Below are 14,611 nucleotides of genomic sequence, written 5' to 3' on the forward strand. Positions count from 1 at the left end.
TCATTGCCAGTCTCTTACCACCTGCAGTCTCCACCAGCGTCAGAATCCCCTGCCTCCACTGCTTCTCCCTCCTCAAGTCCCCTCTCTTCTTTTTTGTCGCCCTGCTGAGCATACGCCTGGCTCTTTCTGTCTAGGGAACCAATCTCTCCTTGTCCCTCAACACCTACATAGAAAGCCTTTCCTGAACATGACTGAGCTGCCCTGCCACCCCACCTGAGGGGCTCCCCCCTCTTCTTCTGCGGACTGTGAACTTTACAGAATGCCATGATCACAGAGACTGTGGATAGAAGACAGAGCTCTGGGCTTGGCCGTGCACCACCACCTTGAGACATCAAAGAAGGAGGGCACCAGTAAACTCCATTTTTACCAAGTCTTCTCTTGCTGTACAATGTAAGGGAGGGGAGCTAAGTCTCAGGATCATCAGCTGGGAGCCTCAGCTGTAGGACCACAAGCATAGATAGGCCCTCAGGCCCCACAAAGATGGTGCCTCTGAAGCCAAGCCATCCCACTGCCATCTCCCTGTTCCCAGGATAAGACCAGAGTTTTCCTCTAATTTGGCATCAATTTATATCCCATGTACTTGTCATTTGTGAAGCATCTCTGAGGGCTAGCTTTAGAAGTTGTTATCAAGATAAATGGCCACGCGTACATGTTCCCTCAGGAGTCTCAACAGCATTCACAATGCTTTACCTCCCACTCACCCTTCAGTGTTGGCATCACTAGGGGTTAGTAGGGCCAGTACTGGCTCCTCTCAAAGTCCAAGGCCGAGGGTGGCTCTCCCACACTGTCAGCAAGATAAACCTCCTGGGGGCTGGACTGGGCTTCACTGCTTGCTTTGTCTTGCATCAGGTACCTCAGGCCTGAGGCAGGGGTGCCTTGCCCTGTGAATTTCAGATTCACGAACACCCTGATCTTACACTTCTGTGTTTTGTTTGGCAATGTGGATGTAACGAGGAGATGGCTCCGTCAGTAAATTGCTTGTCCTGCAAGCATGAGGACTTGAGTCTGATTCCAGGATAAGCATTAAAAGCTGGGCTGGTGACACACACTTATAATTCCATGGCTGTGCAGGGCACAGAGAGTTAGGTCCCTGAGGTTCACTGGGCAGCCAATCTAGTTGAATTAGGAAGTCTCAGGTGCCCACGAGAACCCTTGTTTCAAAAACAAAATAAAACACAAAACAAAACCCTGGGATGGATAGCCCTTGAGTAGTAACACCTGAAGTTGATCTCTGGCCTCTCCATGCATGCAAACACATGTGCAACATGCACACATATGTGATGCATACACATACACACACACACACACATACATGGAGAGGGAGGCTCTCCTAGTCTTTCTTCAGTGTATGCTAGACAGTCCCTGAGGAAAACACATGCTGATCCCTGAGAGATCTGCTTGGAGTTAGAGATGAGTTCAAGGGAGCTGTCTGCGGGAGACGGTGAGTTCCTAGCCCTTCCAAGTACCAGAGTCCTTCTCGTGGGATAGGAGTTATCCTGGAGCCACAAACTCAGAGCACAACTAAGCCATGGAACATCTAGGTCCCACGATAGCACCTCGCAGGGAGGCAATGCCTGAGAGGGTGTCTGCCTACAGAGGTGTCTGACTATGGAAGGTGTCAGTCTACACCCTTTCTGTTTCAGAAGTGCCAAGTCTAAGTGTGGGTTAAGCGTGTGGAGGGAGAGTGGTTGAGCAAGCCCCAGCTTGGTTTGGTACTATTTATTTTCCATGAAGGGTGAGAACCCTGGTACAGAGCGTGATTAATCTACTAGTCCCCTGGGGGACGGGCAGCTTTCTTGGATGGTTCAGAAGCTGAAGTCAGGGAAGCAGCTTCCAAGGCAACTGCTACCATGGAAACAAGAATGTCAGCTTTGTGGGGACCTTGCTCCTAGGGTCCTTCCAGACCCGAAGCTGCTGAAGTAGTTGGCATGAAACCAATGCAAGCTGTCAGAGGAGCTGGGTCTGGCGAGGGGCAGTGGACTAGGAAGGAGAAGAGACCCCAGAGTTCAAGCAGGTGGACACATGGAAGCCCAAAGACTTGATTATCCTATGACCAGAGCTCCCGGGGTCCAATTAAACTAGTACTGGGACTAGACCAATGTCCTCTAGCTGGGTTTGAGAAATGAAGCCCGATATTTGAGATATCTAGGACTGGAACCGGTTCTCTCCTCCCAAGATGGAGTATCTGCCAGAGGAAGTTGATAGTGCAGAGACACGAACGTCAACAGCCTCCATCAGCTCCTTGAAGCTGGCTCCTGAAGACTATAGCCCAGTGTGACCTCTAGAGCTGGAAGGCTGGCTATTACCACCCCAAGCTGCAATGCCTGGACCAGGCTCCACTATCCAGAGCTCCCTCAGAGCATCCACTATACCTGTCTGTCTAGCAGAACCAGGACATCCAAGGTACCCCAGTGAGTGATGGCACAGATAGGACTAGAACCCAGGACCTCCAGCTTCTAAAAGTAGGCTCTTCCTTGGCACTATGGCTGCCTCCCCCCCAGGGACCCCAGCACAGAGTGCTGGGAGAGCAGCCTCTCAAAATAAGAATCTCAGGAGCCAGAGGTCTGACTCATCTCAAAGTCAGATCAATCTGTAAACCACACGGGGGGGGGGGGGGCTCTCAGAGGGCTCCCTGGGCAAACAAGAGGACAGCTTCTCTCCAGCCTTGGTGTCATAGCTGTATTACTTCCACCTGAGATAGGACAAGTATAACCAAGATGACCTTCTGGATGCATCTGGAATGCGTGACCCTTTATTACTCCGTAGCTCTTATAGCTTGGTAAGCTAAACACCACTGCCCCACATTTAGAGCTAAGAAACAGACTAAGTCATGTGTCCAGGAAACAGAGCCATGAGTGGCTGAGCTGGGACCTGGACCAAAGCAGAAAGGCTTTAGGTCCTAAGCCGCTCTGGAAGGAATTCAAGTCCCACCATGCATCCCTAGCTATACGGCTCTGGGCATCTACTTTTACTTTGCCTGTTTTTCACGTCCAGTGGGATAATAGTATGTACCCACAGGACAGCTGTGCAAATGTAACGTCCGGAAACTTTGGAATGGACCTACTACTTAATAAATGTACAATAGCTAGCACAAAACCGAAGCTCACATAGTCTCATTTAAACAGCTGTTCAAGGGAGAGGACCTCACCATGTGGGTCAGTGTGAGGAGGTTGATGGGAGGGCCCAGCTTGAGCAAAGGCCAGAGGGATGAGAGCCTGGGGTCTTGGGCTGCAGCAAGATCGGGGATGGTGGTGGAATGTTTGATCTGGGAAGCGCCTGAAGACACCATCTTACTGGGGCCAGTCTGGAGGACTACCCAGGCCAGTGCTTAAATCCACAGACAGAATTCATTTCTGAGTTCTGGATGTCCGGGCACTGGGAGTCTTTCTGCAAATCTGTTTTTCCAGCTGGCCTCACTTCAGGTGAAGGAATGCAAAAGGAAGAATGCCCGCCACCACAATGCACAGACAGTCACACTATGGGATATTGGCAGCCCATGACCTGAGCTCTGATCCCATTCAGATTCCTCTCGACACCTCCCTGGGGAGTTAAAAAGGAACTTCCCACCTAGCTCTCTCTAGTCTGGCTGCGGCTGGGAGGTACCATTTCTCTTTGTCATCAACTCTGGTAGGACAAGTGCAGTCCTGGGCATACAGCAGGTCCTCAATAAAGGCATAGTAATGCTTTAGACAGGAGAAATACGGCCTTTCGTGGATGGGTACCGGGTCATTATTACAGCTCCTTTGGAAGTCTGCTTGTGTGATGGCTACTGACCCATCACAACCTCTTGACATACAGCCCTTAAATAGCAGAGCCATTTATTGTAGAAGTGGTGCTTGATGAATTTCATTTCCTCATCTACAAACAGAGAAGCAAAGGTCCCCATCTCGCCTTGTGAAACAAATGTGCTATTATATTTGGGAGTCCTTCCTGTAACCTCACTAGGCTCGGCCCCGATCCTGGAAGCCTGCCTCCTCTTCAAGTCTATAGTTGAAAAAAGGACCACCAAGGCTGCCACAGATGGAATTTTAAATTATTTATTAAAACAAGCACAAGTTATAAAAATTTTGGTGACTGTGGTTGACTGTGTGTGTCACATATGCAAATCTGTTTTATGTGACTCCACAGCATATCTGACAATGGCTGCACCTCTGTGTCTGAGGAAGTGGGAACAGCAATCCTCAGAGTAGGGCAGCAAGGCTGCCTGTGACCTCGCTTCATCTCAGATGCAGCAGTCTAACTGCTGTGGGTTTGTGCCCATTGCCAGAAAAGACCTGGGAGAAGGCATCAGCAGACGAAGACACCGTCTCTAAAGTGTTCGTCATAGTAACAGCTTCAAATCTGCTGGGACTGTGGGAAGAGGGGGTTAAAACCCAAACACATGGATATCCTGCTTGGGGAAGTCCATGGGCTTGTAGTGGGAGTTTGGAGTTCTATGACTGCTAAAAGAACATGGTTAAAATAGCAAACATATTTTTAAAAAAGAGAAATAACACTGACTCTAGCAGCAATCCCAAACGTGGAAGAGGATGATAAATGAGGAATACATTTCGGTCACAGCAAAGAAAGATTATGTGCTTCTCTGTGCTACAGACTGGAAGACTGATCTGGCTCCCTGCCCTTCCTGAATTGAGGGGACAGGCTTCGCTCAGCCAGGGAGAGGACGCCTGTAGGACGGCCAGAAGGTGACAGTGCCGGAAGAGGCCTGTGTGTCGGCAGCCTCTGTCAGCTCCTGGAAGCTGGCTCCCTGAAGGCTGCAGCCCCAGCAGCCCCCACCTCGAGCTGGATCCAGGATCTGCACACCGGGAGCACTTGGAGCCCAGCGAAGTGACGAGACGCTGGTGCTGCAGGCGATTATGCAAAGTGACGAGCGAGTGCTTTCCTTTTCAAAGACAACCCCTCTGGAAAAGGCTTCTCCTCTGAGGACCCAAGGGAAATGGGGGATGGGTGGGAACCCGCGGAGCCTTTGTGGACAGAAAAGGCTCTCTGGGAGCTGCAGCTTAGATCCCTCTCTGCCTGCTTCATATGTTGACCTCACAGGTTTCCAGGGGCATCGTCTGGACATGCCTACAAGATGTGCCTGCAATGGTTCAGAGCCCCATGGGTGTAGAACATGGGTTTGCATCTCCGCTTCGTCCAGCCTGGGCCAGGGCTCGCCTTCGTGCCAGGCGAGATTTGAAAGGAGGGGACAGCTTCATGGAGCAGAGGCCCTCAGCAAGGGCCTCAGGTTCCTCAGCCAGTTCGTTCTCCTCATGCTGAGACAGCTGTCGGTTAAGGGCAATGGCCTCAGCTGCGAAGAGCGTCAGGTCCATGGTGCTGCCATTTCTGTAGGGCAAGGAAAGGCATGGGGAAGAGAGCAGCGGGATTGAGATCAGGCAGGTAGGCTCGCGGATGCACCCACCCACAGCTGGGCCCTACAGTCCAGTAGGTTTTCCTGGGTCAGCTGCTCTCTCCAAAGCAGCTTTGCCTGGGCTTGAAAACTTGCTTGAGTAAGATGAGAATGGCCTTTGAGCCTCATGGGCTGGACAGTCAGGACAAATGTCCTCTTCCAGAGCACCCACCTCCAGGTTCTACTGTGGTCTCAGCTCTTCCCAAGCCAAGACTTATCTCTCTTTCTCCCAGGACAGGGGCTCTGGTACAGGGCCTGTGTTATTTATCTCTGTGCTCCTAGAACCCAGCCCAGGACTAGCATCTGCCGGACACTTTGGGTCTGTTAAATGATCATCTTAGAGGGACCTGAGGTTTGACACATTGGAGGCATCTGTAGCAGCGTCAGTCAGGTGGGAATGCCAGCTGGGTGGAAGACTCTTCTGGGCAGTTCCTAGGAGCTGCAGTGGTCCAGAGCCCCATGGATGCTGAACGTGGGTTTGCATGAGGCTGGGTCCCTGACAGGGTTCCTGTCTAGCTTAGCTCCAGCTCCATGGGCAGAGCTTGGTAGGGATTTATCTACAGCTGCAATGGGGACTGGAGAACTTAAATTTGTTGTGAAGACTATGGCTACAGCACTGTCTCCCACCGCACGGCATTACAGTTGCCGACGCGTGCGCGTGACTCTATCACCCAGGGTCATCTCTGAGGTTTGTACATGATGAGATTGTATTTCTCTTTTCTGTTTTTAGTGCTGGGGACTGAAGTCAGGGCCTTGTTGATGCTCTAAGCTCATGTGCTACCCCTGGACTACACCCTCAGATTTAAGGAACTACATTTCTCTCACTGCATTTCTCAGGATGGACCCTGGTCTTTGAGCTACAAATGAGTATGTATGAAATACCGCTAGCACCGCATTGGACATGTGGCAAGCATTTAAGACATTATCATTCCTGTGTGCCTAACAGTATATGTGACAACCTGTCCCTCTGCTTCACAGTGGCCCTGACCTCCCTCTCCTTTTGCCAGTGCTAGGAGCAAGAACCCTCCGAGAGAATGATCCACAGATAAGGACCATCTTTGGGGTGTAAATGGTAACTCACAGCCACACTCAAGTGAGTAGAAAACGGAGGTTTTCTTGCAAGGAGAGACTGAGATGAACCTGAGAGAGGGATCTATGTGGAGATTGTCGAGAGAAGGAGGAGAATGAGCAGAGAGCTCTCTGGAGAGGGGATCAGAGAGGAAAGTCAAGGCCGAGGTGAGAGGACAGCGGATGAGTATTTACCTCTGGAGGACTTGCGGCGTGGGGAGTCCCCTTTCTGGAGCTTGCTAGAATGGGAAGGACAGATTGTGGGTGATGCTGCTCCCACCTTCCAAGAGTTGCCCCCACCCAGGCCAGCAGAGGGGCAGGTTACTAGAGGTGCTTGGCCTAGCACAGGGGTTTGGCTATGTTGGCTGCAGGGTTAGGGAGAGCAAGAAAGGTATGCTCTGATGTCACAGCTGCCTCTGCAGATAGCCCTCCTTCCTGCTAAAAGTCTTACCAGGCCCCTAAGACCCAGTTCAAAGGTCACGTTCCCTGCCATTCTCCCACCCTAGCATTTTCTACAGCATCCACCATACTGCTCTATGTCTTCCTCTCTCCACTGGAGGCTGAGACAGGCCTGCGCCTTCTCGTCTCTGTACTGCTTGGCTCTGACGTGCCGTGGATGGACATTAGCTACCAAGTCACCCTGATGTCACTCTGGGATAGCAATGCTTGCCTCCTTCCAGTGGCAGGGTGGTGATAGAGGCTGGTTAGGGTCTTGTGGGTCAAGGACACAGATTTCTTGGAGAGGAAAAGATCAGGTATTGTGACTAACCATGAAGGATTTAGTGTTTTATTGAGAACTTGGTTCCTGAACTCATGGAAACCACCACCACTTGCCTTTTAGGCCCCTGTACCCTGACCCTGACCCTCACTGCAAGGAGAATCACATGATCCCTGGGTGCAGCCACACAAGCTTCCCTCTGGGTGCTCTTAGCTAACACAATTTTATACCACAGTCCCTGAATGGCAACTCCAGACTTCCTCTGGGATGGGTCCCTCTGCTAAGAGAGGGATCCATGTGTCAAATCCTCAGAGGACTTTAGGGTTTGGTCAGTGGCCAAGGTTAGAGACAAATATTTGGCACACTAAGGGGCTAAGCCAGGATTCAGCTCCTTCTACCATACAGTGGCTGAAGCTTCTGTCTCACCTATCCCCAGCCTGGGGCAGCCACACTGTCTGGGGTGACAGCTTCCTTGTGACACCTCCGATAGGCCAGCAGAGATCTCATGCTACCCATCCTGTGGTCACTCACCCCTTGTACCCACGGGTGCTGCAGAACTTGGGCAGCGCTGAGTCTTTGCTTCGCATCTCGAACCAGGAGTTTAGAGATGAGGTCTTTGGCCTCACTGGAGATATGAGCCCAGTCCTTGTCAGGAAACTCATATTTGCCTTCCTGGATGCTCTCAAACAGCTTGTTCTAGGCACAGAGAATTCTTTCTGAGGTCACATTGGCCAGGGATGGGCAGGATATGCTGCCGCTGATCTGGTCACCTGGCTCCAACTCTGCTAAAAGTATTGCTTATGGTTTTAGAATGCCACAGACAGAGCCTCTTTCCTAAATTTCCCCTAGGACCCCAAGTAACACCCACTACCTTGGAAGGCCAAAATAGCTATGCTACATGAGAAGCCACTACTATGTACATGCAGTAGTTTCATACCCATGTGTCTTGGTCTGTGCTTGTCCTACCTACAGTTCTTGTGTCGTCCCCTGAGCCAGACATACTAGAGTTTGTTCAGGTCTGCCATTCTCAACAACCCTCCCCCAGAATGTTAGCACTCTATTTTACCTCTGGCTTCCCTACCAGAAGAGGGCACCAAGCCCCTCCGAGATGGGACAATCCTACCCTAAGCCTGTTTGGCACCCCACCATCACGCTGACCCCCCTATGCCCAGTGAGGCCCAGGCAGCACTTACCTGGCACACCCTGCACACCTCTCCCCGGTCCCAGCCACAGTCAGCCCCACAATGACCTACAAAGGGGGGGTAGCCACTCAGCATGATGTAGAGGACCACACCCAGGCTCCACAGGTCACAGCGCTTGTCATAGAAAGTGGCCTCGTCCCTAAAGACCTCCACCACCTCAGGTGCCATATACTCTGCAGAGCCACACTGTAGGGTAAGGGCATGGGAAGAGGAGATGGCAAAGAGAGAGGGTAAGTTCATGGGTGAGCAGATGGCAAAATGCAGAACATAATTTAAGCAAGAGGACAGAGATGGAGCCACAGACAGAAGTCCTTGGGAAAGCTGCAGGACTCACCAGTACCCCAAGGACGCAAATAGAAACTTCATCCCACAGCTCACATGGCCAACTCCAAGTTACTGTCTTGTGCTCTTGGGTCTTTCTCCAGTGGCCCCAGGTAAGGAGCTCCAGGAGGGCCTGCCTACCTCCTTTCTCTATAAAGCAGACCCTGCATACACTTAAATATATGAACGGCACTGGAGGGGATCTGTGGAGATTTGCCTCTGTCCTGCAGGGAGTTTTTTTTCAAGCGACTCTTGTCCATCTTTTCACTAGCTTAGAGGAAGGAAACCTCAGGGTTCAAAATTCAGAGGCCATCGAATCTTGAAGATCTCTAATAAAATGTCCACTCTCCCTGCCCTTTGGGAAGGTAAGGATGGACAGAGGCATGGCCGTGGTGGTCTCAGGCTAGGATCATCCCAGGCCTTGAGCGGAAGACTGCTGAGACAAATTAAACGCATGCATTTTGCTTCCCCCTCATTATTTCAGGCTCACCTACTCCTCCCTACCCCTCTACCCCACCGCTCCTAACTAATTTGATTAGAAGATGGTAAGTGCTCTCAGGAACAGATAACATTTTCTGTTACTGGCAATTAGAGTTAATGAATTCCAGAACAAGGGAGTGCCATATGTTGGATGCCAACATAAAAACATTCCTAATAACACTGCTTAGAATGAGACACAATATAAGCATATTTAAAGGCAAGTCTTTTTTTTTTTTTTTAAAGAAGGCTATTAGGAAAATTCACTGATGAAGCATGCAAATCTCAAAAGAATCATCCTAATTACAGCATATTAAGGATGTGGGAGAGATGTCTTCCGGAGAAGCAGCTCCCAACGCTACCATTTGAAACGCGAAGGGGGAGAAACAACAGGACAAGAGATCCTCTGTGCAGATGGCCTGGGACCTCAGTTTCCCCACAGAGTGAGTTATGTACTTTCCTGGGTGGGATGATTGCTTCTACCCTCTACTGCAAGGGGGGGGGGGTGCACTGAGTTCAGCAGGGAAAAGGGGCTTACAGGCTCTCCACAGCCCCTATGCAGTAGGGCAGGCTGTGCAGTGTCTGTTTTCACTTGGGGCAAGAGATAGGATGCAGTCTATTTGCGGAGACAATGGCTCTCCTTTGGCAGAGGGGACCCACCCCAAGTGAAAGTTCCAATGGCAGTCTCATTGGCAACTGGGTGGGAGGGTCTGAGAGCCGAAGGGCCACTTAAGCCTGAGCAGACCACCTCGATTTTCTTCCCCATCCTACTCAGAGTGTCACAGAGTCGGCTGCTCCTCCACACATACAGTAGCAGGGGCACAGGGGACTAGGTATACGTACTGGAGTGGTCAGCTCTGGTGTGGTTATGGGTGTGCAGGAGTTGTTCAGTTTCACCCCACTGCCCAAATCAAAGTCACAAATTTTCACCGGAGACACCTGCAGAGGAAGACAGAATCCAGGGGCTGTCATAAGAAGCTGGAGGTCTTGGGGACAGCAGCACAACTACCAGAGGCTTGGCTGTCAACGGCACCTGCTCTTTCTGCCAGGCTATATTTGCTGTCCTCGGGTAGCGAGGCTCCTTTCCCTTACACTCTTAGTTCCTAAGGGAGAGGGAGCTGAACTAAATGGGGTTAAGACGGCTGTGACCTCACTGTGATTCTCTTACTCCTCTCTCTTTTTTCATCTAGCCTCCTCCCTTCCTCCTTTCCTCATGACAGGGTCTCTCTACATAGCCTGGCTGACCTGGAACTCACTACATAGACCAGGCTGACCTCAAATTGACAGAGATCCACCTGCCTCTTTTCCCTGAGTGTTGGAATTAAAGGTGTGCATCACACTTCCCTGTTCTAGCAATTCTTAAATTACAGCCTAGTGGCATCAATTATAAACACCATTACTACCATCCGTTTCCAAAATTCTTCCATCCCTCCAAGTGGGGACTAAACTCTAGCAATTCCTGGCCATTTTGGCCCCCTGCTCAGGCAACTCTAGCCTACTTCTGCCTTGATGAATTGGCCCGTTTTAGATATTTCACATAACCAGAACATACATATTTGTATCTGGACTCCTTTCACTTTGCATAATGTTTTCACTGTTGCTGTTTGGGCAGTGCTGGGACTAGAAGCCCAGGCTTTGTGCATGCTAGGTTAGTACTCTCCCACTGCCGTATCTCCAGTCCTGCCATAAGCATTTTCAAGATTGACATATGTTATAACAGGTGTCAGAACTTCATTCCGACACGGTGTTTCTAGGCTTAGCCTTTGGATGGCCTGCCAAACCATTCGCCACATTTCAAAGCACCAGCAATGTATGAAGATTTCAACTTGCCCACATTCTCACCACCAATCATTGTCTATTATAAGAATATGGCCGTCCTAGTAGGTATAGAGTGCCGTCTGTTGCTTTGATCTGTACTTCACTAACAACTAAGGATGCAGAACACTTTTCTATGTGCTTGCTAGTTACCTGCAAATCTTCTCAGAGTAAAGTCCACTTCCTCAAGCCCTTTGACATTTCAGAATTGAGTTGCTACTCCATTGTCGAGTTTTAGGAGGCCTTTATATATTTTGGAGTTAAACCTTTATCAAGTAAATTACTTTCAAATATTTTCTCCCATTATTTGTTATCTTTTCTATTTTTTGATAATGCCTTCTGACATTTAGCCTCTCTTAAAATTTAGTTTTTTCAACCATAAAAAGGGCAATAAACATGTACCACAGAGAACAAATGAAACAAAGGGGCTGAAAACACCTTGTAGTCAGAGGCAGTAATGGGAAGTTCTGAGCACCCATGCAGCCCTAGGGTCAGGTCACCTTAGTGTTTGTCCAGTCTTTTCCATTTGCCATGGACGACCATATGAAGGTGTTTTATAAACACTAAGTAAGCACAGATGCCTTGCACAGTATGAATATTTGAAATGTTAACTATTATTAATGATCATAATAATGATACATTATGAAGGTGTGTTGATGTGGGAGGTGATGTATGCTGTGAATATGCTTTATTGCCATTGGTTAGTAAAGAAGCTGCTTTCAGCCAATGGTTTAACAGAGAAAAGCCAGGCTGAAAGAGATATAAAGGGAGGGAAGGCGGAGCCAGAGAGAAGCCATGTAGCCCTGCTGGAGACAGACACCAGATGCCAGATGGAACTTTACCCGGTAAGCCACAGTCATGTGGTGATACACAGATTAATGGAGGTGGGATAGTTTAGGATATAAAAACTAGCTAAAAATATGCTTAAGCTATTGGCCAAACAGTACTACAAATAATATAGTTTCTATGTGATTATTTTGAGTCAGGGTGGTTGTGAAACAAAAGAGCGGTTTCCCCCAACAGTGTATGCCAGAACCACTGACAGGAAGTCACAGTCAAAAAAATTTTTTTTAAAGACAGATTTTTTTGTAGCTGTGGCTGTCCTGGAACTCACTATGTAGATCAGGCTGGCTTTGAACTCATGGAGATCTGCTTGCCTCTGTCCGGAGTGCTGGGATTAAAGGCATGCATTACCACAGCCAGCAGAAGTCACAAAATTTTACTTGCACTAATACATTAGCATCCCAGCAAAGAAGTGTGTTATGGACTGAGTCACACATTCCCTTCCAGCCACCTCTTAGCCATGAGCTAAGCTTTAGCACTCAAACTGTCCCTGCAGAAGTACATGCATGCACACACATGAAGCTGTGAATGTGGACTACTGGTCTACCAGCCTCTTCTAACACAGAATTTGTTAAATTCATATACTCTTACAGAAATGCAAACACTTTCATTTACTAGTAGATGGGCTAAGGTAATGTTTATATAGGGTGCACTGTTCATCATGAGCATTGATGTTTTACTATTAATGACCACCTCTGGAGACAGAAATGGAAACAAACTCTTATCAAGAAGAGTTCCTAATTATTAGTTCTAATAGTGGACACCAACAGGCATAATACCACACCATAATTAGCATTTATGAGTAGAGACACAGCCATATAAAAGGACGCTTTTCAGTTGTCCCTGACTCACACAACTACTCTGAAACACTGAGAGAGGAAATATTAATGTTGTGCGAGGCTCATATACTCCATGAGCTCACAGCCTGAAGCCAGTTATACAGATGGTAAGATCAAAAAGACTACTTGAAATTTTTTTGGCGGGGGGGGGGGAGCGGTCATTTCAGATAAGGTCTCAGTTAGTAGCTGAGCTGGCTTTGAACTCATGGTGACTCTCCTGTTTCAGCCTTCTGAGTGCTGAGATTGCGGGTATAAGCTGATACATCTTGCTGGACTATGGGAACATTACAGATTAGGTACAACATTCTCAACCCTGCATTGAGGCCGAGAGGCATTTCTGAGCAACATGGACAGTAACATCCCAAACCAGGTCCTCAGTACCTTTTCTGGAGATTCACACAGTATATTTTCTGGCTTCAGATCACGGTGAGCAATGCCTGGAATGACAAACAGCAAAGAAGGGGTTAACACATGCACATAATTATCAAACATTCCACACACAATTAATTTTTTCCAAATGCTGTTGTTCGCAGATTAATTCCCAATTATGGTACATTAAAAAATCAACGAGCTGCAGGAGGAGGCAGTACCCAGAGACACAAGCAGAAAGTGCAGACGATTCTGCGAGTTCTTTTCAAGTGGCAGCTTTAGAAGTCTGGCAGGGATAAGAAGCGCTAAATGAATCCCAGCCAGCCTACTTTCCCAATGCAGAGACGACCACGAGTTCTTACTGTGCCACCTGACACAGAGCACAGCAGGCAGCCCTGCAGATGGCAAGGCTTGGGACAGTGATGCAGAAATAATTAGTGCCTTGTTTGAGAGCATCTTGGGGGCCTGGACGGCTCTACCTCATTTCTTCTTGTGCAACTGATTTTAGAAAAAGATTCCTCCGATGTGACTCCTGGGATGCTCAGAGGACCAAGAGTTAGCCTGCGATTCTCATAGTTCCAGAGACAGACACCCCAATGCTTGGGCCAGACCTCCTGCAGAGGCCTGCAGACAGTGGATGACCCACAATAGGGTTAAATTTTTGCTGAAATGGATAAGAAGGCACCTGGGGGAAAACCATCTTCTAGCCACAGAAAGAAACAGAGTCAACATGAAGCCATGTTTCTGGCAGAGAAAACAGAATTCTCCCCTTCTTCCCTCCACAGCACACACCGCACTGAGACACAAGACCTGGAAGACTGAACAAGAGTCAGACAGCTTCTGAGGCCTGGGAAGCAGCTAAAGAGAGAGCGAGGGGGAAAGTGAACCGCCATACTCAAACTCCCTGGATGATCAGCTTCTCCGGCAACCTCCCAATTCCCTATAACAGGCCAGGCCCAGGCTTCAGAAGTCACTTCATAGAGAAGAAACAGCTGAGCTCCAGCAAGCTAAGTAACTTCAGTCACCTAATTGAATGAGAACCCAGAGCAACTCAGGCCGGCCTGCACAAATTGAGTCAGGCTACTGTTCACTGCACTAAAAGTGAAGTATATTTTCTATTATGGCAAGTGCTCCCACAGAAGATCACAAGCCGCACACGGAGCCTTCCTCTCCAAATAGGTGCCCGTGGTCCATCTGTGCCCCAGCCCGAGAACTCAGGGAGCCGGGCTGTAATAATGGACCTGCCTGAGTGAACGCACCAGCCATCCAGCTGCTCCGGTTCATTTCCCAGAGGTTAAGCTGCAGTATGCCCAGTATTTAAAAGTAGGGAACTTGTTTCGTGGCTGACCCATTCTTGCCCAATTCATCTTTCCGGCATGAAGTTATTTAGAAAACAGCCAAGTTCAGCTGGAAATCGTTTTTCATCCCCTCCAACCTCTAGTCCACAGGCAGCGTGCCAACTAGATGGTAACAGGCACTTCGGAACTCCTAAGACACCACTGGCCTCTGTTCCCTTTAGTGCATTTTTGTAAATAAATAAATAAAAAATAAAACTGCCTCTGCCCCTCCC

The 14,611-nt window shown here is 49.0% G+C and overlaps 1 protein-coding gene across 8 annotated transcripts in view; it reads right to left on the reverse strand.

Moving 5' to 3' along the window:
• Window positions 1-4,021: 4,021 nt before the first annotated feature.
• Mknk1 (MAPK interacting serine/threonine kinase 1) overlaps window positions 4,022-14,611 on the reverse strand; it is a 39,289-nt gene continuing 28,699 nt past the window's right edge. For 5 of the 8 annotated variants that reach the window (XM_050165622.1, XM_050165625.1, XM_050165623.1 and 2 more), the window contains 6 exons: window positions 13,054-13,109; window positions 10,019-10,114; window positions 8,369-8,563; window positions 7,707-7,871; window positions 6,653-6,696; window positions 4,022-5,325 (listed from right to left, as the gene is read on the reverse strand). In XM_050165622.1, the coding sequence (XP_050021579.1) occupies window positions 5,091-5,325; window positions 6,653-6,696; window positions 7,707-7,871; window positions 8,369-8,563; window positions 10,019-10,114; window positions 13,054-13,109 (791 nt within the window). In that variant the 3' untranslated portion in view covers window positions 4,022-5,090. The remainder of the gene's footprint in view (window positions 5,326-6,652; window positions 6,697-7,706; window positions 7,872-8,368; window positions 8,564-10,018; window positions 10,115-13,053; window positions 13,110-14,611) is intronic. The other 3 variants (XM_050165628.1, XM_050165627.1, XM_050165629.1) reach the window with 3 other exon arrangements.

This window comes from Alexandromys fortis, unplaced genomic scaffold (genome assembly GCF_014885135.2).
Source record: "Alexandromys fortis isolate MF-2015 unplaced genomic scaffold, M_Fortis_MF-2015_v1.1 scaffold_157, whole genome shotgun sequence".
NCBI classification, from domain to species: Eukaryota; Metazoa; Chordata; class Mammalia; order Rodentia; family Cricetidae; genus Alexandromys; species Alexandromys fortis.